At 53.3% G+C, this 24000-nt stretch overlaps 9 protein-coding genes across 9 annotated transcripts; 7 read left to right on the forward strand and 2 right to left on the reverse strand.

Moving 5' to 3' along the window:
• Nucleotides 1–818: 818 nt before the first annotated feature.
• BDZ99DRAFT_501443 (MFS general substrate transporter) lies at nucleotides 819–3039 on the forward strand (the record flags this gene model as incomplete). Its single annotated transcript, XM_033723813.1, has 3 exons — nucleotides 819–958; nucleotides 1127–1721; nucleotides 1775–3039. 3 exons carry the CDS (start codon nucleotides 819–821, stop codon nucleotides 2849–2851), a joined length of 1812 nt encoding a protein of 603 aa, XP_033572808.1. The 3' UTR covers nucleotides 2852–3039.
• Nucleotides 3040–4277: 1238 nt separating this feature from the next.
• On the forward strand, nucleotides 4278–5282 carry BDZ99DRAFT_347881 (WSC-domain-containing protein; the record flags this gene model as incomplete). Its single annotated transcript, XM_033714453.1, has 2 exons — nucleotides 4278–4758; nucleotides 4816–5282. Coding segments are annotated over 2 exons (948 nt in total), but the record flags the coding sequence as incomplete, so codon positions are not given.
• Nucleotides 5283–8572: 3290 nt separating this feature from the next.
• On the forward strand, nucleotides 8573–9855 carry BDZ99DRAFT_466195 (uncharacterized protein). Its single transcript, XM_033720715.1, has one exon. It carries the CDS (start codon nucleotides 8664–8666, stop codon nucleotides 9561–9563), a length of 900 nt encoding a protein of 299 aa, XP_033572810.1. The 5' UTR covers nucleotides 8573–8663; the 3' UTR covers nucleotides 9564–9855.
• A 213-nt stretch (nucleotides 9856–10068) lies between these two features.
• BDZ99DRAFT_449537 (UPF0187-domain-containing protein) lies at nucleotides 10069–12463 on the forward strand. Its single transcript, XM_033718123.1, has 4 exons — nucleotides 10069–10565; nucleotides 10631–10989; nucleotides 11054–11400; nucleotides 11458–12463. Exons 1-4 carry the CDS (start codon nucleotides 10401–10403, stop codon nucleotides 12015–12017), a joined length of 1431 nt encoding a protein of 476 aa, XP_033572811.1. The 5' UTR covers nucleotides 10069–10400; the 3' UTR covers nucleotides 12018–12463.
• On the reverse strand, nucleotides 12096–13325 carry BDZ99DRAFT_423224 (orotate phosphoribosyltransferase-like protein). The gene is made up of 2 exons (XM_033717016.1): nucleotides 12542–13325; nucleotides 12096–12486 (listed from the first exon to the last, which is right to left on the reverse strand). Exons 1-2 carry the CDS (start codon nucleotides 13125–13127, stop codon nucleotides 12362–12364), a joined length of 711 nt encoding a protein of 236 aa, XP_033572812.1. The 5' UTR covers nucleotides 13128–13325; the 3' UTR covers nucleotides 12096–12361.
• A 1165-nt stretch (nucleotides 13326–14490) lies between these two features.
• BDZ99DRAFT_394828 (HET-domain-containing protein) lies at nucleotides 14491–15171 on the forward strand (the record flags this gene model as incomplete). The annotated part of the gene is made up of 1 exon (XM_033715922.1): nucleotides 14491–15171. A coding segment is annotated over one exon (681 nt), but the record flags the coding sequence as incomplete, so codon positions are not given.
• Nucleotides 15172–16692: 1521 nt separating this feature from the next.
• BDZ99DRAFT_466199 (uncharacterized protein) lies at nucleotides 16693–17701 on the forward strand. Its single transcript, XM_033720716.1, has 3 exons — nucleotides 16693–17010; nucleotides 17081–17238; nucleotides 17294–17701. Exons 1-3 carry the CDS (start codon nucleotides 16951–16953, stop codon nucleotides 17391–17393), a joined length of 318 nt encoding a protein of 105 aa, XP_033572814.1. The 5' UTR covers nucleotides 16693–16950; the 3' UTR covers nucleotides 17394–17701.
• Nucleotides 17702–20922: 3221 nt separating this feature from the next.
• On the forward strand, nucleotides 20923–21894 carry BDZ99DRAFT_449546 (NAD(P)-binding protein; the record flags this gene model as incomplete). Its single annotated transcript, XM_033718124.1, has 1 exon — nucleotides 20923–21894. One exon carries the CDS (start codon nucleotides 20923–20925, stop codon nucleotides 21892–21894), a length of 972 nt encoding a protein of 323 aa, XP_033572815.1.
• Nucleotides 21895–22204: 310 nt separating this feature from the next.
• BDZ99DRAFT_99821 (uncharacterized protein) lies at nucleotides 22205–23885 on the reverse strand. The gene has a single exon (XM_033729098.1). It carries the CDS (start codon nucleotides 23649–23651, stop codon nucleotides 22302–22304), a length of 1350 nt encoding a protein of 449 aa, XP_033572816.1. The 5' UTR covers nucleotides 23652–23885; the 3' UTR covers nucleotides 22205–22301.
• Between the last annotated feature and the right edge of the window lie 115 nt (nucleotides 23886–24000).

Below are 24000 nucleotides of genomic sequence, written 5' to 3' on the forward strand. Positions count from 1 at the left end.
ACCTCTTCTTGTACAGGTGTAAGACGGCGATTTTTGGAGATAGCACCGCGTTGTGGAGGAATACCACGGGCGCGACGCGTAACCGTCTTTCTGGGCACATCGTATAGTTTCTCAACGCCTCGGAAGGATGTAATTTGGCCGGTCTTGTAGGCTTGAACGCCTAGAATAACTCTGCCTTCTTGAAAGATGGCTTCTTGTTGTTGTGGTGCTGCCATTGGGGTGGTTGTTGGACGACGCGTCGCGTGTTGAGTTGGGTGGGCCACTAGCTTGTGCGGGCCACTAACTTGTGGATTACGTTACAGCAAGCAGTGATGCAATAAGCAACACGACTCAAACAGCCGCTCTTATCCAACGCCAGCGAGTCGCGTCCCTACTAGCGTCGGGATTAGCCAAGCATCTCCATCGTCCATGACCGCGAACGTGGAAGCCTCGGATCTCTCAGTTCCCCATTCTTTGAGCTCCACCTTTCTGATCTGTTCCCCACAGGCAGAGCACTCCGCAATAATCCCTGATGTGGGCCCCGGGTATCGTTTTGCTGCGCTTAAATTATCGGCACATTTTTGCTGCTATTCATCATGTTTTTCGGACGCGTTTTCCGGCGCTGGTATAAGCTGGACCTTTCTGCGCCGTTAAGGGAAGGTTTCTTTGGTTCCTAAGACTACTAGTTACTATTAAGAATACTTACCACTCATGGCGGAGTTTGTATATCGAGAATTTATACTATAAGCTGATATCGTGTTTTCACTTACCTGAAAAACATCTTCACATCCTGAATCATTTCCACATGTGAATTTTGCAAGTCTCACTTGTCATCCACCATGGAGCCAGGCACCAAATCACCGCCTGTCGAGCTTGAGAACGTCGACAAAACTCATAAACATCAAAAAGATGGGGATCTCCACCATGACATTATCGATCCTAGGGCTATTGGAGGAGATTTGGCGAGTATGCCAAAAGGGTATTACTGGAGCCCTGGATTCATCGGAACCTTCGCCATGAGTCTAATATCCAACCACTTTCTCCCGTTACTCTCTCGCATGTTTATTAGCTGATTTCGTCTCTAGGCCACATGTCTCGCCCAAGTCTCTGGGTATCTAGGCTGGACCTTACCTGCGAACACGATCAGTCTTGTTAATGCAGCCCTTGGCCCTTCACCGAACTTCGTCTGGCTTGCTGTTTCTTGGACTGCTGGTTTCTCAGTCGGATTCACGCTTGTTGGAAGATTGAGCGATATCTTTGGGAGGAGGTGGTTTTATATTGCGTGTTCGATGCTGGCGCTGATTGCTAATATCATTGGGGCGGCGGCGCAGAGTGTGGACATGTTAATTGTGAGTCTCATTTCCTTTCTACCCTCTCATTGGTTTCCGGAAAATTCCCAAGGATGGGCCATGATGCGTGGATATCAACCACAAACCCTAAGCAACAAGACGTCCAAAGCTAACCTCCACAACCAGGCCACCAACACCCTTAACGGTCTTGCATCAGCCGGCCAACTCTCCTTCTTTATCGTCATCGCCGAGCTAGTCCCCAACAGCCGTCGCGGCCCCTTCAACGCCATCATCCTCGCAACTTCCACCCCCTTCGCCGTTTTTGGCCCCCCAATCGCCCGAGCCTTCTTCACAAACACAGCTCTCCAATGGCGCTGGTCCTACATCCTCGGCGTCATCGTCAACACCCTCGCCGTGGTGCTGTACTTCTTCTTCTACCACCCACCCACCTACGTGCGTATCCACTTTCCCAAACGCCTCATCCTGGCCACTAACAACCATCCCAGGAAATGCTCCACGTGGGCGGCAAAGGAAAGCCCCGCCAACTCGCCACCCTCGACTGGCTCGGCATCGCCCTCTTTGTCTCTGGCCTGACGGTCTTCCTGATCGGCCTCAACTGGGGCGGCTCCTCCTACCCCTGGAAATCAGCACACACGCTCGGCGCCCTCCTCTCCGGCTTCGCCACCCTTGTGATCTTCTGCATCTGGGAAGCATACTGCGGACTCGAGTACCCCTTGATCCCTATGAGCTTGTTCAAATCCCTGAAATACGACGTTCTTACTATATGTGCTAGTGTGGGCTGCATGGTATACTACTCTATGACCGTCATCTGGCCCACCATGGCAGGCGTCCTCTACAGCGCCGACGTCAAAGAGGTCGGCTGGCTGTCCTGCGCTGTCGGCGGCGGCCTCCTCCTCGGCCAGATCCTCGGCGGCTTCTGCCACCGCTTCTTACCTAAGATCAAGTACCAAATGATCGTCGTCTCCGCGTTCATAGCCGCGTTCGTCGCCGCGCTGGCGAGCAGCACGCAGCGCACCCGCTCGCAGACGGTTGCGTTCATGGTGCTCGGCGCGACGGCGGCAGGCTATGTGGAGAGCGTGACGCTGTCGAGCTATGCGTATTTCTTCGCAGCGGACGACATCGGCCTCGTCTCTGGGGCGGCGGGCGCGATTCGGATTGCCTGTGGGGCGGTGGCGACGAGTATGTATTCCAGCATTCTTTCCTCGAAGCTGAGCACGTATCTGCCGGAGTATGTCACGCCAGCCGCAACAGCTGCGGGGCTTCCGGCGGCGAGTTTGCCGGCGCTATTTGAGGGGACTACGGCGGGCTCGTTTGCGGGAGTGCCGGGGATTACGGAGGGGATTGAGGTGGTGGTGGGGGAGGCGGTTAAGCATGCGTACTCGGAGAGTTTTAGGATTGTGTTTCTTTGTACGCTGCCGTTTGGGGCTATTAGTCTCGTTGCGGCGTTTTTCTGTCCGAATGTGGATGAGTTTTTAGTTAGTGATGTGGCAAGGAAGTTGCATAGGGGCGGAGTGAAGACGGGCGTGGAGGGAAAGACGGATGATGGGGAGGATGCGGTGTAGAGGATGATGAATTCATGGCTGAGGAGCGCGAGAGCTGTGTAGCAATGGGATAAGAAGAAAAGGGGGGAGAAAAGGGGATGGAGGCTCCGTGAATATTAAGATAGAACTCGTTGAATAGCCGAGAAATTCTTTAATTTCAAGAGAGAAATGGATGCAGGCTATGTAGAGGCCTAGAACGCGAGATGGAGTAAGTGGGCGAATCGAGCTCGCGGCATTCTGGTAGAAGAAATTATAGTTTTGAGACTTACAGAATAGGGTGTGTAGAAGACGTCTAAACGGTACGTCCAATGATGTCTTGAAAGCAACAGAACCATCTTTCAGAAGAAGATTGCACCCTCAGCACGTGATCTAACTATCTCCCGCAGCGTGGCGTGGGGCGTTCTACCTAGCTTACCTAGTTCTCCTGCCAAGTCTCGTCCACTTCATCTCAGCTTCTCCACAACACGGTCCCATCTCTACTCTCACCTCGCAACCTGAGCTCTGTCATATCCAAAAGACTGCTCATATAGCTTAGCTATCAGTTACCGACTAGGCGAATGGAATAAGATGAGGCGGGAGGCAACCTTGTCGGCTCGTTAGAAATGCGTCCCAATCCCGAGGTCGGGCCTATGTAGATGCATCATCACAACCGAACCTTGCCATCTACACAAGGCGCCTCTCAGAAGATCATAGCTCCTTGGCGAGGGTACTTAAATGCTTGGCTGGAAGCTCACGACGCGCGCGAATTCCAGAATGAAGAGAAGGGGTCCAGACACTAGCCTTTACCATGTCGATCTCGCGCCTCGCTTTGCGCCACATATACTCGGCGGGACGAGGCCATGCCCGTGCAGAGTGCACTATCAGATCTATTCATGGCGGTGGACGCCTCGTCCCGTCTGTCTAGCTGACATGCAGGGTCTGTACGCATCTAAAACCACTTTGGTATTTCCACGCGATCTTCAGCGGCAACGCCGAGTATCTTCCTCAGCCCAGCCACGATTGTGGCAGTCCGTGTCTCCCGATTCAGTCTAGACCTGCAGTTCTAGAACCAACTGTAAATGGAAATAGACCTTTTCGTCACACTAAATGAATCCCTAAGCCGTCGTTATCTCACTGATTCGGTGGGCAGTCCATGACCAGAGTCAAGTAATGCTTGGCTGTTAACACCATGATATATACAAATAAAAGCTGTGCCAGAATGCTCAGTACGCCTTCTATCGCTCGGTCTTCATCAGTTCTCTACACTCTTTTCCGATATATTTGTTAGTTTCGACGCTATGGCGCGAACACCATACACCACAGTCGTTTCCTCTTTTGTGACTATTCTTTAACGCTTGTGAGTTCGACTCAAACTACAGCCATGAATTCACAAACTTACGGCTTATAGATTCATGGGACCGATGCCGGACCAGTAAAACGCGATCTCGCCGTCCCAGTAGTTCCGGGATGGGTGTCTCAAGGCTGCTGGATTGATAGTGTCGGATCCCGAACACTCCAAGGCGCCTATAACGCCGGCGGTACCACCTCTGCCCAGTCTTGCCTCGCCTTCTGCGAAAGTGGAGGCTATGCCTATGCCGGGATGGAGTACGGAACAGAGTGCTTCTGCTCAAACGCAGTCCTTGCCGGCACGTCTGTTCAAGACCCCGCTGACTGCAACATGGCTTGTTCTGGCGACACTTCTCAAGCCTGCGGTGGGATGAATCGATTGAGCTTGTACAAGTCCACCTCAACTTCGGGCCCAAAGGTTGCCCCTGGATCCTCTGGATATGGATATCTTGGCTGTTATACTGACTCCGTCGGTGCCCGAACGCTTACTGTTGGAATGCCTACCGAAGGCGGCGGCGATTCTCTCACAGTGGAGGTATGCTTGGCAGCATGTGCGGCTGCTAAATTCCCGTATGCAGGCGTGGAGTATTCTGGACAATGCTGTGAGTGGACAAAATGGCTCAAACAAGTGGATCACAGCTAATGATGGCGTCTCATAGATTGTGGGAGCCAGCTTTCCAATGGCGGACATGCAGCTGACGACGGAGAGGCTCAATGCAACATGCGATGCAATGGTGACAAGACAGAATTCTGCGGAGGTCCGGACAGACTCAACCTATACATCGCATCAACTTCCTCCTCTACCACCACAACTTCTGCAACGCTATCAGCGGTGCTATTGCCTATTGGATGGACTGCTAGAGGTTGCTATTTGGACGACCCCGCCGCACGTACCCTACAAACATTCATGTCAGTTCCCGGAGGTCCAGATGCAATGACCGTTGAGGCTTGTGTTGCAGGGTGTGCATCGAATGGCTTCACAGTAGCTGGGCTTGAGTATGGGCAGGAGTGTTGGTGCGATACCAAATACGAGACCTTGGCGCAACCGCTGTCTAATCCGGAGACGAATTGCTTCATGCCCTGCAAGGGTAATTCTGCCGAGACCTGTGGAGGACCAGATCGTATGAATGTCTATGCCATTGGTGATCCCCAAGGTTCATCTTCAACAACGATCTCCTCTCAAACGGCCTCGTCTACTTCCTCTGATACGATATCCACCACTCTCATGTCATCAGCCTCATCCGCAGTCACGGATTCAAGCTCATCATCGAGCTCCACTGTCTCTACTACCAGCTCCACGCCATCACCATCGTCTTCCGAATGTACAGCACCGCAATATACAGGAGCGCCGAACCTGTTGCTCAATCCAGGTTTCGAGGATTCTTCAGATGGATCACCTTGGGTGTTTACTGACGGAAGTACACCCGACATAGCAACGTCCTCCTTTTCTGTCATATCAAAGCCGGACGCTGCACACGGGTGCAAAGTTGGTCAGCTAAACATGACGAAGTCAGGCACTGGCAGTGGCACCGCATATATCAACCAACAAATCCCTATCATATCCGGTACTACCTACGACATTAGCTTCTCCTGGCGACTCGCCAACTTCTCCATGGTTGGCACCGCCGGCTCATGCCAAATAGCCTATGGTGACACCTATGTCGCTATCCAATACGTCCTCCCCGGCACCACCCCAAGCACAACCTGGCAAACCGCCACAATCTCCGCTGAGACTACTTTCTACTCCAACACCGTCTCTCTCGTGCGTCTGCAATGCACCATCGTCGGCAGCATTTCCATCGAGCTTGATGACTTGATCTACACCCCCTCTGCCCACCAAAACGTCCTCCAGAACGCCGGCTTCGACAACTCAGCTACAGACATCTCGCCTTGGTACGCGCCTACGAATCCGCCAAGCGGTGCCTCTGTATCCGTCTCCACGCAGCACTTCCAAGGCACGGGCAGCGGCCTCCTCATCAACAGCGGCACTGGGACAACCTACCTCATGCAGTCCATCAGCGGGCTCGACACGACCAAGAAATACTCCTACAACGTGCGACTGGTGCGGGTGAACGACCCGGGCGCCAACGTCGCAGGCGCGAGTTGCACTCACACCCTCAGTATACTGTGGAGCGGCGCGACGACCGCAGTGAACTACCTGAACCTCAATTCTGGTTCTTCCGTAATGACCACGTTCCCGGCTTCGCAGGGGTATTTGAATGGTGGGTCGAGTATCCCGGCGAGTAGTGGGGTGCTGTACTTTTCGTTGAGGTGTAGTGGAGGGACGGGGGGGAATAGGTACTTGTGGGTTGATAATGTGAATTTCATTTCCACCACCTGAGTAGATGATTTGAGGGCGGCGAGACTTCCGGCGGTATTTTTGGGTGGTCCTTTCCCGGTGTTTGTAAGAAGGCCATTTGTGATCACGGTTTGTGATCTATTTGTGGGTTGCTATAGTATATCAGCACTCCTTAGCGTAATGTTTCAACTTCATATCCTTTAACCAACACAGCGAATACCAGTCTATCGAATACCGTCATTTTCTTCTGCTTATAATACTCTAAAGCCCACCGAACGCACTATAGTTGTCCATCTTCGGTCTTTCTTCAATCTCCTCTATCTCTCCCTCCTCCAAGCCTTCTATACCCTCACCTAGCTTACCCGTCCCGTTCCCCATCATCGCCCTTACTACTCCCCCACAAGCCACGCCGTCACAAAGAAATGTACCACAGCCACCAGCCCCACCACTGTCGCAACAGCACACTACTCTATCCAGCTCGTCTTGTTTCGAAGCGAAACTCAACATACCAATCTTGCCACACCCCCATCGAGAAGACCAAGGACACGCTAGACGTCCCGTCCACACTTCCCACCAAAAGGTGGCTTCTGCCAGACAAACTTGGCTTCCTAACCCTACAGAACCAGATCATCCGCTGCCTCTACGTCTGGACACGCATACATAACACCTGCATTAACCTTAGCACTCTACACTTTGTCTATAACAGCACTTGGCTTAGTTGCAAGTTGCGGGAGTTTATGGCCTGCCTATCTGCCCAGCGCGTCGACACTGAGGCTAACAAGACCATGGCCGCGGAGCCAGCCGGGCTTTCCGATTGCTGAAGAGGTGACTGCGTGGGTTTGCATCCGGGATAAAGCGTGGTCGAGTTGGGATGGCTGTTGTGGTTGACCGTGGTGTTTGGAGGGTGGAGGGTTTATTGGTTGGAGATGTAAAGTAGTGGCTCCATCCCCCCGGCCCGCAGACGTCTATGCGATGCTGTCGCGGCGTCCGCGGTATCACGCGCGCGAATTGTAGCACTTCGCTATCGGCGACGAAGCGGGCAGAGATGAGGTTGTTGCGTAATCTGGCCCATCATGCGCTTCTGTAGGGTGCTGTTGAGCGCGAACATGAGCTGCAAGAGCGAGCATTGCCGAGGGGAGTGGAGAGCTAGAAGGAAAACGAGGCCGTGGGCTAGGAGGGTCAGTTGGTGGCGGCGGCGGAGAGGGCGGCGTGGGACATGGTTTGGTTCAACTAGCGATCTGAATTAATCTAGATGTTATATCGTCTGGCTGAATAGCTTCGAATTTGGAGTCAAGACTAAACGGAAGTGTACTTTGTGTGAAGGAGTTGAAAATGATCCACATATACGGAACGAAGAATCCAAATGCGGAATACAAGCACATGGCAAATGACTCCTCGTTGAGAGACGCATCCTCCGATCTCTCATATGAGCTGACACATGGGTCTCGACTTCTGTGGAGGGCCTTCCACGACATGAGCATAATGGCGCCGCGTGTGCACACTGCCCGATGTGCAGTAAAATGCCAACGCATAGGCCCCGATGAATGTGAGGAGTATAGCGGAGAGTTCGTAAACCCTACGTGGGACCGCTTCAATGCATTCGGCTTCCGGTATCTTACTGTAATCGGGTGTCCAGATCGTAGTTGCTACTGCCTAGTAGCCGGGAGTATGCGGCGTCGATGGGGATTATGGGTAGGAATACTGCAAAAGTTATAGGAGCGTGGATAATCCAAGTCTATAAGCATGCCGGGGAGATTTTCTAAGTCTTCGATTTCATTTATAGAGTCTGTAGCGCTTTCTCAGGATTCAGAAGTCCCTTTTTGGGGTCGGCAATGCGCGTCTCGGCTTTCATGGCGACGTTCTGTTCGAACAGGTATTCATGGCGAACATTAAAGTTTCTCATCCATGAGAGAAAGAAACAACTCCAAGATGGAAGAGCTACCAAAGTGGGCTTGGCTTCTCGCATCTGCGGTACATATTGACTGTCCACGTAGGGAGGTTGTAGGTAGACAAAGCTACGGGCGACCCAGTGCACCTTAGACACTTCTGGCGCGCCGTATGAGGAGCAGACCTCGGAAACAGTCCGCCGACTGCCATACTCTCTCCATGCCATTGCACTCCTACTCCACACAAGTTGTATCAGACATCCCTTCATATTAATAGCCTTCACGTTAACAGGTCAGACCTCTTTCTTGGTACGCGTTCTCAATGGCAGCCTTCCTGGAGCTTCCCCGTGAGCTGCGAGACATGATTTATTATGCCGCCCTTACCAACGAAGTCCCGCGGCCGTCCGTCTCCGATGACCGGCTGCAGATGTGGAACGTCCACGAAGTCACCACGCACTCTGGAGATAGCCAGGCAGGGGAAATTGGTAATTCATACACGCTCGAAGGAGTACCAGACACCTGCTCGACTTTCCTCCGATGCAACCACCAAATGCGCGAAGAGATGGAACACGTGATCACGAGAGCAAAGGCGCGGCGAGAGATGCCACTCAAGCTGGATTGTCTCGTCGAGGACGAGCGGAATATCTACGTAACGTGGGTCTCATTCCCCTTGGTGAGAACACACGTCGAGCGCCCACGATTCTGGAAACCGTCCACGTACACACATCTTCATCACCTCCAGGTCGACGTACGATTGACGGGAAACCGGAAGCGCAAATGGGCCTCCCCATGGATCGTCGGGAAGCCGCCAGGACGCATCGCATGGGGAATTTGTGCAGCGTTGAAACGCATCATTGAGTATGGACCGGACTTCTCCTCTGACAAAAAGTCGCCGAGGACGTTTATGGTGGACGAGTTGGTGCTCAATGTCGTCACGCCACTAGAGGCCCCCGAGCATGGCTTCCTTCCAGAGGACATGGATGCTTCACAGATCGAGGATGGTCTTGTGCACCCCAAAACAGTGCTCCGCGAACTCAACGCGGTGTGGAACTACATCTGGGCGCCTAGACACGAAGTAGCGGCAGCACACTGGCTCCTGATCGAACGCATCGGGAGGGTAAGAGTCTGCATGGACGGTGAGACGTGGAGAACGAGAGAACTACAACTTGAGCTCAAGCGAGGCCAGGACGAGAGGAGGCGGATTGCTCTGCGAGGAAGGTGAGGATACTCTGAACGGCACAACTCGACTTCGCGATGGGGATGCCGTTGTCACAGCGCTGGGTGCCGGACGCCGTGTGGGCCAGGCCCCTGCATACGGCCTAATCCGGGGTTTGATGACAGGTCGTGTCCAAAAGTGTCACTGCCTCCATCGGGATAGCGTGTGCTTACCGGCCTTCACGTTGGGTAACAGCAATTCGTGCTCTCCGATGGACACTGGATACTGCAGTTGCACTATAGTACATGCAAGTAGGCGCATATATAGACATCCAATGGTCACATGCATAAGCCCGCCCCAAACGTCTTCTGCAACAGCCGCTCCTTCCGGCAAATGTGCATCTCACATGCGTGGCCAAGGGGCCGTTTTGGCGCCCGGGGGCAATTGCGGGCCGCACCATTAGCGATGCCAAGGCTCCCGGAGCGCGATGTTTTGAAACGGAAACCCGCGACACGCCCCTTGCACCTCTGCCCCTTCACCACCCACCAGCTCGTGCCATTGGGTGACGATTCAGGGGGAGACGCCCCCAAGGCGTACAGAGGCTCACATGTGGATCCCTGCCGCGTTTCTCTGACAGGCATGCTGATGGCCACAGTCGTGACACGCACCCTTTGATCCACCATCAGAGAGTGCCTGGGGCCGAAAATCCTTCCTTCATAAGGCCATCCCACCGCGCTCCAATGGTTCTGGACTGTCCTGCTTGCCGCCCTCACTCTTTTCATTTTCCTTGAAATACTAACCCGGCTGCTCTCTCATAAGTTGTACTACTCCTTCGTTTTCACACTCAGCTGCTGGGCAGTTTACTTTTTAAAAACTCATCCCTCAGCTTTCTAATTCCCCAGAATGGTCGACAAGACTCTTAGACCCAAGCAGGTTGAAATTCAAGATGGCAGAGCCAGCACGAATAGTGCTAATCGAGGACCGCGCTCTCCAGTAACATGGCAGCAGCCACTGCGGATGCGGACGCGGAAGCAAACTGGTGGGAGCGTGGACATCGACGACTACTTCGTGAGCATCCTGGCTTCTATAAGGTCAATTGGAACGTAGGAGTAGTATAACTAACGCAGTACTAGGTTGGACCCCGCGACATAAACAAACATAGCAAATGGCCCTTCTTCATGCGAATGCATGGTTCCGTCCTCCCAAAAATGCTGCTCCCGGTCTTCATCGTCACCTTGTGGTCTACACTTATCACCTGCCTCTCCAAATTCGTCTATCCGCTCAAGGTATCGAGCCTGCTGCTCACGGTGCTGGGTTTCGTTGTCGGTATGGCTATCAGCTTCCGGACTTCCACCGCCTACGAACGATACGCTGAGGGCCGAAAGTACTGGGGTCAATTGACGTTTGTGGGACAAAATCTGGCGCGGACCATTTGGATCCACAGCAAGGAGCGTGAGGGTGATCTGGGCAAGGAGGATTTGCTCGCCAAGCTGTGAGTATACTCCTGGAACATAGACTTGGAATCCTGGAAATCCGAAGACTAATGAAGAATATAGTACTGGTCTAAATCTGATCAATGCCTTTGCCAACGCCATGAAGCACAAGCTCCGCTACGAGCCCGGCATCCAGTACGATGACATGCACGGCCTCGTCGCATACCTCGACACCTTCGCCAAAGTCGCAGAACCCCACATCGCGAAGCCAGGCAAGAAGTCCCCCTGGAAGAGCGTCGGCGAGTACCTCGGCGTGTCGTTCGCAGAATCCAATCCTCGAAAACTCATCAAGAAGAGCAAAAAGCCGCTCGGCAACCTCCCCGTCGAAATCATCACCTACCTCTCCTCCTACGTCGATGGCCTCATCGCAAACGGCAATCTCTCCGTCCCGATCTACCAAACGCAAGCCGGTATGCGCCCCCCTAAGCCAATTCGAATTCATTCCCCCACTGACTCCAACGTGCCAGTCAACTCCGTCGTCGCTCTGAACGAAGTCCTCGTCGGCACCGAACGCGTCCTGCAAACCCCACTCCCGATCGCCTACTCCATCGCCGTCTCCCAAATCACGTGGGTCTACATCATGGTGCTGCCCTTCCAGCTGTGGGACTCGCTGCGCTGGGTGACGATCCCGGGCACCGTCTTCGCGGCTTACATCATCCTCGGCATCGCCGCCATCGGCCGCGAGATCGAGAACCCCTTCGGCATGGACGTCAACGACCTGCCACTGGACGCGTACTGCGAGGAGCTCGCGGCGGATATCGATATCATCACCAGTGCGCCGAAGCCGGATAGTAAAAACTGGATCGCCAATGCGGAGAATCTGGTGCTCTTCCCGTTGAGTATTAAGGGGTATGATGAGTGGGTGCAGAGGAGTAAGGGGGAGATTAGGGAGGCGCTGATGACGAAGACGAGGGCGGATATGGCGGTGCGGAGGAGTATGCAGCAGCCAAGATTGAGCCAGAGTGACACGGAGGGTGATGAGGAGGAGAAGGACAAGAAGCACACGGTGCCTGAGAGTCACGTCTAGCCCGCGACGAATTGGCCGACGGGGCGCCTCAGGACGGGAAAATTGACTAGGGACGTTGTAAGATTTGGTGAGCGTTGTTTTTTGATTTCCTCTTGCATGGTTGCGGGAGCGTGGAAGGTGTCTGAGCAATCAGCGCAGGGATTCCTACAAAAATGGTAGTGCTTGCTAGCGAAAATAGGCCCGGAATAAAAGCCTCTGTTTGGTATACAATTCCATCGCCGCAGCCTGGTCGAGTTCCAAATACCGATATACAATATATGTATCTTACCCATATCCCTTTTAGTGCATCTAAACTCCAAATTTGCGCCATGCCATCACAAACACCCACGCACCCACCCCACTTCTCAATCCCTCGCCTGATACCTCTCCCGATACTCTTGCAACCGCCTCAAATCCTCCTCGCCCCCCAGCCCCCTCAGAAACTCCACCACATCGTCCAAACTTAGAATACTCAACACCGACACGCCATCTGTACAACATTAGCCCCCATCCCCCACAACCAAAAAACCAAAAAAGTCACTCACACTGCCTCCGCACCTCCCCAATCGCACTCCCCTCTCCATCCCCCACCCTCTCCATCCGATCAAACGCCACCACGATCCCCACCAACTCCCCGCCCTGCACCTTGATTATCTCAATCGCCTCCCGTATCGCCGTCCCCGCCGTGATCACATCATCAATAATCACAACTCGCTTCCCGGCCAGCGGCGCACCGACGATGTTGCCCCCCTCGCCGTGGTCTTTCGCTTCTTTGCGGTTGAACGAGTAACTCAGCCCCCCATAGCGCGTTTCGTCGATGTCGCAGAGCTTCAGCAGGGCGGTCGAGGCGAGCGGGATGCCTTTGTAGGCGGGGCCGAAGAGGATGTCGAAGGCGGGAGCGGCGCCCGGGGCTTGGGGGGAGAGTTCGGAGTGGTGCAGGGTGTGCGCGAAGGCATTGGAGATGGAGCGCAGCAGGTGCCCCTCGTGGAAGAGGCCGGCGTTGAAGAAGTAGGGGGATGTGCGGCCGGATTTGAGGGTGAAGGTGCCGAATTTCAGGGCGTTGGCGCTGAGGCAGGATTGGAGGAGGGCGAGTTTGTGCGGGGGGAGGGAGGAGGGGGGTTGGGTGGACATTTGGGGGTGAGGGATAGGGTTGATGGAGGAGTGGTGAGGTGTGATTGGTTTGGGATTTGTGGTGGGTGAGGGTATTGGTGTCTGAGAGGTCGATTGATGGAGTTGCGGTCTACGGGTTAAGATTAAAGAGAGTTGGAGTAGAGTAGACGAGGTTGTTGAAGACTGGAGTGAAGAAGTTGGGATGGGGCTTGGAGGGGTAGTGGGGCAGCGTGAGAAATTTGGCCGTGGGATCGCGCCATGTGCACGATTGGTCGCCCGTACTTAGGGGCTGGAACATCTCCACCCCTGAATACGGCAAACTATACTGAGTAAAACGCTTAACTAATTTACAGTATGCCGTACTGACCCTCAATTCAACAAACCATCCAACTCCCGTCTACATCACGATCATCACTGGTCTACATGTCAATTTATCGAATCTTTAATGAACCTCCGAAATACTCCGAACGGTGTCAAGCTAGCGTACACTGGCAATTGGGTACCCACCATTCACGCTGTCAAAGCTGTTCAATCACCGGATTTCTAATGAGGCTTTGGCGTACTCCAGGCAGCGTCATAATATTGTACACTCTCATCGACTCTTAAATCACGTTCTTAAGATTCTTACATCTCATCCGAATCTTTGATGAATCTCTGAAGTGCCTCAAGCAGCGTCAAAATAGCGTACACTCTCATCGACCCATACCCCACGCTCAAGATTCTTACATTACAACCGAATTTCCAATGAGCTTTGGCGTACTCCAAACAGTGTCAAGCTTGCGTACGCACACTTATATCTACGATGTCTGTCTTCTCGAGAGTACGATCCTCCTGGCATATCCGCCGTACCGGATTCACAGAGTCAACAGGCGCCACCTCCTCAACCGCGATTTCCCCTCCACCAGGGAATCTGCTGGCTTCTGCTCAGTCCGATGATGAACTCTGTCTACCCTGTCGGGTAGCTTTGTCGGGATTATGTGCCGGAATCTACCACACCAAGACTTCCCTGGGAAGCCTGTCGGACATCATAAGTCGACGCCGTTGCCCTTTTTGTGACATTCTTCTCGATGTGTTGAATTCATTCGATGAGAAAGCAACACTGGCCACTCAATGTTATATTCTTGCAGAGTCTGACAGGCATGGAGGGTTTTTCCGCGTACTACTAAGCACCGAAGAAAAAGGGACCATCCGTGTCCCCCACCCGACAGACAACTCGGGATTCTTTTTTCGCCAAGAACTCTCGACTGAGGCCATAGAGCTCTTGAATGAAGCTCTTCTGCCTTGGGCTGAAGTCCTTCCATCTACCGGACCTCAGAATTCTGGCCCTGGGCAGACTTCAACTGGGATCCTCAATCACTTTAACACAGATGCCCCCCCGAACGTCATGAGTCCTCGTCAAAGTCAGATTTCTGTTCCCCTGATTAGGGCCTGGCTAAACGACTGCGAGTCCAACCATCACAACACCTGCTCTCGGAGTGTCCTGGAGGAACGCCAGGGTCTCCCTGTAAATCTACTCCTGATAGACGTGGAATTCCAAGCCATCGTGGAGGCAAAGTCTTCAATGAGGTACGTCGCTTTAAGCTACGTATGGGGTCAGATTGATTGCTTCCAAACGACAAAATCTACACTAGAGTCTTTACAAAGCCGGCACGGGTTACTACGACAATCTTCACGTTTACCAGCCGTGATAAAGGACGCTTTGGCGTTTGTTGCCGCAATGGGCGAAAGATACCTTTGGGTTGATACGCTGTGTATTGTGCAGGATGATGCTGATCTTAAGCATCGGGACATTCATCAAATGGATGTCATATACAGCCACGCTATCTTGACTATAGTTGTTCTATCCGGGAAAGATGCCAACACAAACATACCTGGCATCCGTCCGGGATCTCGCACCGAATGGAAGTCAAAGGCTTTCGGCAATCACCAATGCATACCATCACCCTTAAGCCTACAGCGCGCGCTGGAGGTAGCACCTTTGGAGCAGCGTGCGTGGACTATGCAGGAACGAATGCTTTCTCCGCGTTGCGTATATTTCACGAATCAACAGGTCTACTTCCAGTGCCTGAACAGCGTCAAATCAGAGATCCCAAGTGCAGAAGACCAGGAGACTCTCCGTACCGCATCCCTCATCTCAAATCCCTTGGTTTTGGCACGTCTGCATCAATATGACGAAAGCTGGGGCTGGAAGTTCGACATCTACAGGGACCTTGTTCAGATATATTCTCGGCGCCAACTATCTTATTCCTCAGATATCTTGAATGCCTTTTATGGAATTATCAAAGCCTTGCAAAAATGCGGTTCCGGGAATTTCATTAGCGGCATACCAAGAAGGGCATTAGATGTGGCCCTCTTATGGGTCCCAGCAGCGCCGCTAGCGAGGCGGTCTCTGAATGGGCGTCACCTGCCTAGTTGGAGCTGGGCAGCGTGGATCGGAGCGGTTGAATGGCCCTCTAATATCCCTAGAAGTGTGGCTGTGCACTGTGTAACGACAAGGTGCACCTTGCCCTTCCCTCAACTGCCGATGGAATCTGACGACATTCTTCGCATCCGAGCGCGAAAAACTAAGGACTTTGACATCCGCCATTCCAATCTGGTACCCTCGCGGTTCGCAATTTATACTAAGAAAGGCCTACGCTGTGGTTTCGTATGTGGAAAAGATCCTCACGTTTTCGACCATCAAAATACGACAGAACTCGAATACGTGCGGCTTTCGTCTCTCTTACTGGACGACAACCAGTTGCACGTTGAGTATAACTCCATGTTCGATACCGCGCAGTACGAAATCACACCGCGTTGCCTCTTCAATGTCATGATTGTCCGCTGGGTGGACGAGGGACACAAGAATGCGGAAAGAGTAGCAATCTGCCAGATTCACAAAGATGCTTGGAAAGAATTTATTCGGGACGAAATGGGAAATGAGCGATCTTATGATTGGATCAATCTTGTCTAAGATCCCCTAACCCGGATCCAGACTTGGCTCGGAAGTCTGCACTGGTGATCGCGCTGTCTGAAGTGGCTTGAAGAGTGATCAGGGTAGTCAAAGCAACACATCTACGCCGTATCTCGATTTTCGAAAATTTGATGAAGCGCCCCAAACACTGGCAAAGAAGTGTGCACATACCAGTCATCAGACCCTGCACAGGTTGAAGGTTCGGATATGTCAGGCTAAATAGTGATGCAGGAGAGCGATACTGATTACTATTCGCTACCATGAAATTTAGCCACGTCACACCAGTTTAATTTATGCCATGTTGCTTTAATGAAGTCGAAGCATGCTTTTTATCGATAGCCTTTCTACCTAATGTTACTAGACCTTCCTACCAGACTCTTCTAAGTTCGGTACCTAGCCTCGACTGCTCTCCACCCACGACAGCCATGTAGTACGAAAAATACTCCGCAGACCTAGAGAAGGAAGGGCCTTCAAGATCCCGAGGACGTGGACACTGAACGTTTGTGGCTAGAGTGTGGCGAAGCGCTCCTCGCAATACCTGTCTACATCCCGATCATTTTCTACGACGAATTTTTCCAACCGATACGAGGCTCGGAAAGATTTCTTTTCCTCGAGATCCGCTTCCGTGATTCTGGTATCTTGAAGAACCTTATGAAGACTTGGTGCTAGTTATTTCATTTATAGTCTCCGATCATCGTTTACTTCCTGGCTCACATCAAGGTGTGCCGCACCATTTGCGAGTATGTCGTGGTTTTCCTAGCGCTATGGACGATACTGCCCCTAAGCCGATTCGTCTGTGCGGGAGCCTATGCAGGGGTAGAGGATGACTACTACAAGGAAGAGCTCCTGGCCGTATCTTTATTCTGCGGCATCGGGTTCCTGGTGCCTTACATGCGGATTTTTCTCTACACCTTCCGCTGCACTATTCATGCCGAAAAAGGGAACTCAGAGGTATGTACTCAGCCCGCTATCATTTACTTAACCTTCATCGCCATACGAGCTCCGCGCTTACTTCTCGTAGGGTGTCGGAATCTGGTTTTTGAGAGTTTGTTTCCAGGCTTGCGCACCCACCGTGACGCTGCTCGGTTTCGTTGTTTGCCTCGGAAGAACGCCGAACTTGCCGCTCTGGCTCCGTAGCTTCGTTATTCTTCTCGATGTAATATTGTTCATTTCGGCTCTGTGGGTGCATGCCTCTCAATCTTGGAAAGGGTAGGAATGCTAATCCAGGTTCTAGTCCTGAGTCCAGCCCCGGAAAGCGCCCGCACAAACTGAGGGAGGCGCTGTACGACGAGTTGAGGAGTTTTTTTTGGATGGATGGAGGAGGGTCGCGGTGAGATAAGGCTTGAGAAGTATGACTGATGAAATACTCAGCTTTGTCACCAATTTACGCAACTGTCCTTGCTGCTATTTGGGTTGATTCGAGGAAGGTTTAACAATCTGCAGGAACTATCCCTTGTGAGTGTTGTACTGTATATCTAGGTATAGTCGTCTAAGAACGAGCTCGAAGAATGCCTGGGATCATCGACTTTTATCTCACTCAGATTCTGAAACCCTAGCAATAGGGCATCTAAACAGCAGCAAGATAGTACACATAGCTCCGGGAATCCCTATTACAAAGGCTCTACCTCTCAATACCTTCACAACCCTACCAACCCCTCCCAAGCCACTCCTTACCGTCCAGTACAGTAATCATCACGTGACCACTGATTACTCCAACCATCCATCTTCACCGAGGTCAAACTCCCTAACAAGCATGCGCTAGCAACCAAATCCTGACAAAGCTTGAATTTACAAATTCAGAAAGAGCCACCAAGTCGTTCAAAGTATCCTGCGACCTACCTAAAGCAGTGCGGACAGCAGCTCGCACCCACGCTGGCGCGACTGTTCAGCAGCTGCATCAGGATGGGCCATCACCCGAAGGCGTTCAAGGAATCGATTACCGTCGTCCTCAGAAAGCCCCAGAAGCCATCCTACTCCGTGGCCAAAGCATACAGACCAATCGCGCTGCTCGACACCATTGGAAAGCTCTTGGAGCGCATCGTGGCTAAAAGGCTATCGGAGGTGGCCGAGAGGGAAGGCATGCTACCAGACAGCCAGATGGGAGCCCGACCGGGCCGATCCACGCAGACAGCTCTAGAACTCCTTACAGAACAGGTTAGGACAATCTGGAAGAACGACTCTAAGAGAGTGGCCTCAATGCTCAGCTTGGACATCTCAGGGGCCTTCGACAGGGTCTCGCACGAGAGGCTGCTGCATAACATGCGGCTAAAAGGGGTACCGGAGTGGATTGCCACGTTCACGAAGTCGTTCCTCAGGGACAGGACCACGAAGCTGTCGTTCGGGGGCTTCCTCTCTGAATTCAGGGGCGTCAAATCGGGTATACCACAGGGCTCCGCCCTGTCACCAATCCTATTCCTCTTCTTTGCCAGCACGCTCCTCCCGCTGCTGAGCCAGGGTAACAATACCACGTCGGCGTTCGGGTTCGTTGACGACACGAACATACTCACGTACAGCCAGAGCACGGAAGAAAACTGCAAGGCCCTTGAGCAGGCGCACAAGGTATGCATGGAATGGGCAGGGAAGCACGGGGTGATTTTCGCCCCGGAAAAGTACCACCTAATCCACTTTACTCGGTGCAGGAAGTTCAACCTACAAGCAACGGTTAACATCGAAAAGTTCACGGAGGGGCCTGTAAAAGAGCTGCGGGTCCTCGGTGTGCAGGTAGACTCCAGACTTAAATGGGCACCACATATTAAAACTACAAAAGCCAAAGCAGTCAATCAAATGGCGGCTCTTACGAGGCTCACGGCCTCCACATGGGGAGCCTCCTTTCAGAAGGCCAAAACGATATACTCAGCGGTAGTGCGGCCGGCCCTAACGTACGGCTGTAACGCATGGTACCCGGGGCCAGAGGGGCCCCATATGGAGAAGCTGTCAAAGAAGCAACACCAGGCCCTAGCTACGTCGCAGAACACGTGCTTGCGATACATAGCCGGAGGGTACAGATCAACCAACATTCCGGTCCTAGAGCACGAAACCAGCACGCCGCCGATAAAGTTGAAGCTGGAAGAGCTCACGGTGGCCTATGCGAACAGGACGAGGGCGGGGCCAGTGAGGAAGCTCATCAACAGCGAATGCAGCAAGATCAGGAGCCACATCCTCGACACCAAAAGGCGCACGTCGGCGAAGGCAAAAGCCGGCCCCACGAGACGCGACATTCTACACCGCCATGCTATGAAACACGCAGGCCCTGAACAAGTTGACCCGGAGCGGTCGGCAAAGGCGATAGAAAAAGAGCGCCAAGCCCTGATCTAGAAGGCATACGAAGAGAAGTGGGAAAAGCAGTGGGAGGCCTACAGGAGGTCGAGGCCGGCCCTAACGCCGGCCCTGGATACCCCGTGGAACAAGAAGCTATACAAGAGACACCACGGGCTGAGCAAGGTAGAGAGCACGATCGCAACCCTCCTCAGGACGGAGCATATAGGCCTTAATGCCTACCTTAAACGAATGCGGGTGCCGGGCCACCATACGGCGGCCTGCCCGTGCGGCCACCAGGAGCAGACAGGAAGACACGTGGTAACCCAATGCCCCCTATACAAGGAAGGGAGGGGACGGATGTATATTCGGGCGGGCACAGCCGCGTACGGCGAGCTACTCTCTACCACAAAAGGACTCCAATCAGTAGCAGGCTGGTTTCTAGCCACAGATCTCCTCCCATACCTCTCATCGGCAAGAGAGATAGCAAGAGCTTAACACGGCCGACATAGCCAACCCGTTCGATGCAACCAGCAACCAGGCTATTACGTGTGACCCCCACGTGACAAATAGAGCCCAAACGAACTACATTCAACTATAGCAGCTAGATTGGCCACTATAGTTGAATATAGCGACACCCTCTCCACTAAAGCGTCATTCCCTACCAAAGCAACCCTCTCCAGCGGAACCCACACACTATAACCCATCGGGGCCTAGCCACCTCCTCTCCCACCCACCTCCTAACATACTAACCTTCTAGAACAGCCTTGATGGGCGACACGTCGCCGCCTGTGCAATAACCTCTTGGACGACAAACCGCGCCCGCGGCGCCCCGGACCCGACCCCGAGCAACCCGGATCGACTCCGCTAAAGGACCACGAAGTGAGCAATCAGATGGCAGTGTTTGTAGCGTCCAGGCGACGTCTACTCTGAGCAGCGGACCCACACCCAGTAGAGGCGCTTTGCGCCGCCTACGTCAAAGGAGACGCGGGGTTTTCACCTGGCTTCGCGAGCTATCGCGAAGCACAGTTTTCCCTTGTACAATAGCCTAAATAGATGCCGCTGCATGGACCCGTAAGGGAGCTATAACAGCGTAAAGAATATATTATTATTATTATTATTATCCTGCGACCTACCACGCGTTAAGTTTAACTGGTGGTAAGGCTCGCCAAGCCCGCGATTCCTCCGCTTCATGATCACAATATCACGAAAATGGCCGGCCGCTAGGACTCTCGGTTCGTCCGCTCTTAGGAGTATGGGCCAATCACAACTATCCAACCGCAACTGTTTCGTCCCGGCATTCCAAAGGTGCTTCAGGAACAGCAACGCCCGTCGTGAGCATCGCTGGAAGGAGGATGGATCAAACACGATTTACCAGAGCGTACGGACGGTTTGAATGCCGAACAGGGGACGAAAGACGGTGGAGTGGGTAAATTAGGGGAGCTCATATATCCAGCTGAACGGTCTTTACGTTGGATATAAAAGCAAGATCCTTTTCCTTTCAAGTACCCCATTCGATCGTTCGAAAGTGTCTATTCTAGCTCAGTGCATCAAGTCCATACCCCTTGCTAGGTCTCAACTCCCACCTCTCAGCCACCCACCCCAGCTATGCCTACCACCTACACCACCGCCATCCTCATAACCGGCGGCACCTCCGGCCTGGGCTGGCACACCGCCCTCAACCTCGCCCACACCTCCCCGCCAACCACCCTCCTCATCCTCGCCTCCCGCAGCGCCCCGGCGGCCCCCCTCCCCTCCCCGCACACCAAATACCTCGCCCTCGACCTCTCCTCCGCCGCCGGCGTCCAGGCCTTCGTCAAAACCTGGTCCACATGCTCCTACCCTTCGATCTCCGCCCTGATCCTCAACGCGGGCCTGCAGTTCCTCGGGCCGCCCTCCTTCTCCCCGGACGGCTACGAGAACACCTTCGCCATCAACCACCTCGGCAACGCCCATCTCTACTACCGGCTGCTGGCGGGCGGCTTCCTGGCGCCCACGGCGCGCATCATCCTCGTCGGCAGCCAGACGCACTCGCCCGCCGCCAAGACCGGGCTGCCGGACGCCTACTACGCCACCGCGGAAGCACTCGCGCACCCAGGCCCGGAGAAGAAAGAGGTCGCGCAGACGGGCAACGGCCGCCAGCGCTACGGCACCTCGAAGCTGTGTAACCTTTTGTGGGCGTACGCTTTAAAGAGGAGGCTGGGCAAAGCCCCCGAGGGCCAGCGCAAGAGCGTGCTGGTGTTCAACCCGGGGCTGATGCCCGGGACGGGGCTGGCGCGCGCGGCGCCGGCGTGGCAGGTGTGGATCTGGAAGAGGGTGTTGCCGAGACTTGTGCCGTTGCTAAGGGTGGTGGTGAGTAAGGATGTTCATACGCAGGAGGAGTCTGGGCGGAATTTGGCGGGGTTGGTGGGGAAGGTGGTGGGGGAGGGAGAAGGGCTGTATTTCGAGAATAATGGGGTGGGGCTTGAGACTTCGAAGGATAGCTTGGTGGAAGCGAAGCAGGAGGATTTGTGGACGTGGACGGTAAAGGCGGTTGCGAAGGATGAGGGGGAGAGGGAGGTGTTTGAGAGGGGGTGGTAGGGGCGGGAGGGGTAGGGAGATAATTAATTGAGTTGTTTGTGGGAGATGTCGTTGTTTGGAGTGTTTTGATAGGGGTTCGGAATCCAGATAAGAAAGATGTGGATTATCTTGAATATTCTATGAGCTTGTTGGGCGTCCTCAGACGGCTGTTCCTGGGAGAGTAATATGGGCAGTAGGGTGGGAGGCGATTTATGGATCTCTGAGCCTCGCATGATAGCCTCGAATGAACTAGAGAGTTTTGTTGTAGAGTATTATTGGGATGTAGATAGATATTGCGAGTATTGCTTCACCAAAAACTGGCCACGGGGTTCGAGCAACCAGTGTCCATGTCTTTGGGGTCTATAAACCCTCTAGATCTGCAGAATCTTTCTCGGGGTACATGGCTGTTGTATGCATGCCACAAGGTATCACGTTAACGCCGATACCCCGTTCAAAACAATATTTACAGTCCTGAGAGCAGTGTTAGTTACCACAATATGCCCCTCCCAGTCCCTTCCTACTCTTCCCTCGGCCCATCCTTCTACCACATCCTGCTTCTCTCGATCTGCTTCACTGGTATCTAGTACCTCGCATGCCTGCCCCTCACCCTTACCCGTCTTGACGACAACAACCTGCCCCGCACAATCGAGCTTCAGTTCCCAGCAGAGCTCGTACGAGACGGCGATGTTGTAGGTCTTGAAGGATGAGAATAAAGGGCGCTGCTTGAACAGCTCTCCAGGCGCGCGTGCACAGAGAGTACGGTGTACGTGTATGTCAAGGAAGTTGGTTAGGTTGAGAGGGGTGTGCGTGGGGATCATGTGGTCCATCCTTTTGGACGTAAGCTCGTATTCGAGCACTTTGTGGGTTTCGCCGAAGATCGAGGGCGCGCGGACGCGGGTTGTTGACTGGAGGAAGAGGCGGAGATTTGTTAGGCGGATTTCTAGGGGTCCACTAGTGGACGTAGGGGGTGGTGTTGGTTCAACAGAGACTGCGAAAGGGAGGGGATTCGGATGGTCCAGTTGGATAATCGTTGGGTGAGTTATGTGGAAGTTGAGAGCGTGTTGGGTTCGCTTCGAGGGCTGCAAGACGCGCTCGAGAGTAGTTCGGGTGGGTGGAGGGTTGTCGGCATGTGATGGATGAAGCTTGATACTCCTGACAATGCAATTCTGCTCGGTCGGCCGCGTTTTGAAGTCTTCAGCAGGCTCGTCCGTAGACCTCGCTCTCAGGAACAGAACCTTTGTACACACCATAGATGCCTTGGGTTTCCCTTTCTCAAAGACCACAACGCGGAGGTAGTACTCAATATACCCCTCCGCTTTGACGAATCCCAGCTTTCTTTCAAAAGTCGTGTTGAAAGTCGTTGGCAGAGCGTGCTGCGTTATACCACCTTCCGTAGCCAGGTAAGCTGGAGTTGTTGATAACACAGCCAACTCATCTCCGCACTCTTGCCCTGAAGCTGGGTGATTTGGAATCTGGATCGCGAATCTCCACGCGTGCTCTCCAGACCCGCAGTCTACCTGCCCGATGTGTAGGGTTTGTTGGATATTGAAGAGTACACGACGACTGCGGTATATTGCGCATCGTGTGCCATTGCTCTTTGTTATCTTGGTTTTGGCGCGGCCGTACAGTTGGAGGCGAACGGAATGGAAGAATGTGACTTTTGTGAGATCAAGAACGACGAAGCCGGTTAGTGTGTCACCCGCCATGAAGTATGAGCGGTCTGGCCTGTCAATCTCGACTGTGAGGCCTGGTGCGCTTCTCTGTGCTGTACGAGGCATGGCTATGAGCTGAAGTGGGCGTTGTCTGACTGCCTTCAAAGAGGAATTGCTGAAGGAAAAATGAAGTGTTACTGGGATAGATTATGAGGCGACTAAACCTTTTTCTCGCGGTGTAAATGTAAAGCCTTTCACAAGACCGATGGTAGCAAGATGAAATTGCTATGAAGGGCTAGCAGTCGCTTTAAGCACTGCCAAACGATATCACTGCCCTGTCGTATTACGAACTATACCGCCGTGCCGCAATCGATCTCCCGCCCTAGCAGCGTATTCTTGGCGTTGTTGCGGCGCAGCGACAGATCTCGAGCCCTGCTTGGTCCGGTTGACCCGCTGAAACCGGGATTGTATGGAC

This window comes from Mytilinidion resinicola (genome assembly GCF_010093595.1).
Source record: "Mytilinidion resinicola strain CBS 304.34 unplaced genomic scaffold BDZ99scaffold_17, whole genome shotgun sequence".
NCBI classification, from domain to species: Eukaryota; Fungi; Ascomycota; class Dothideomycetes; order Mytilinidiales; family Mytilinidiaceae; genus Mytilinidion; species Mytilinidion resinicola.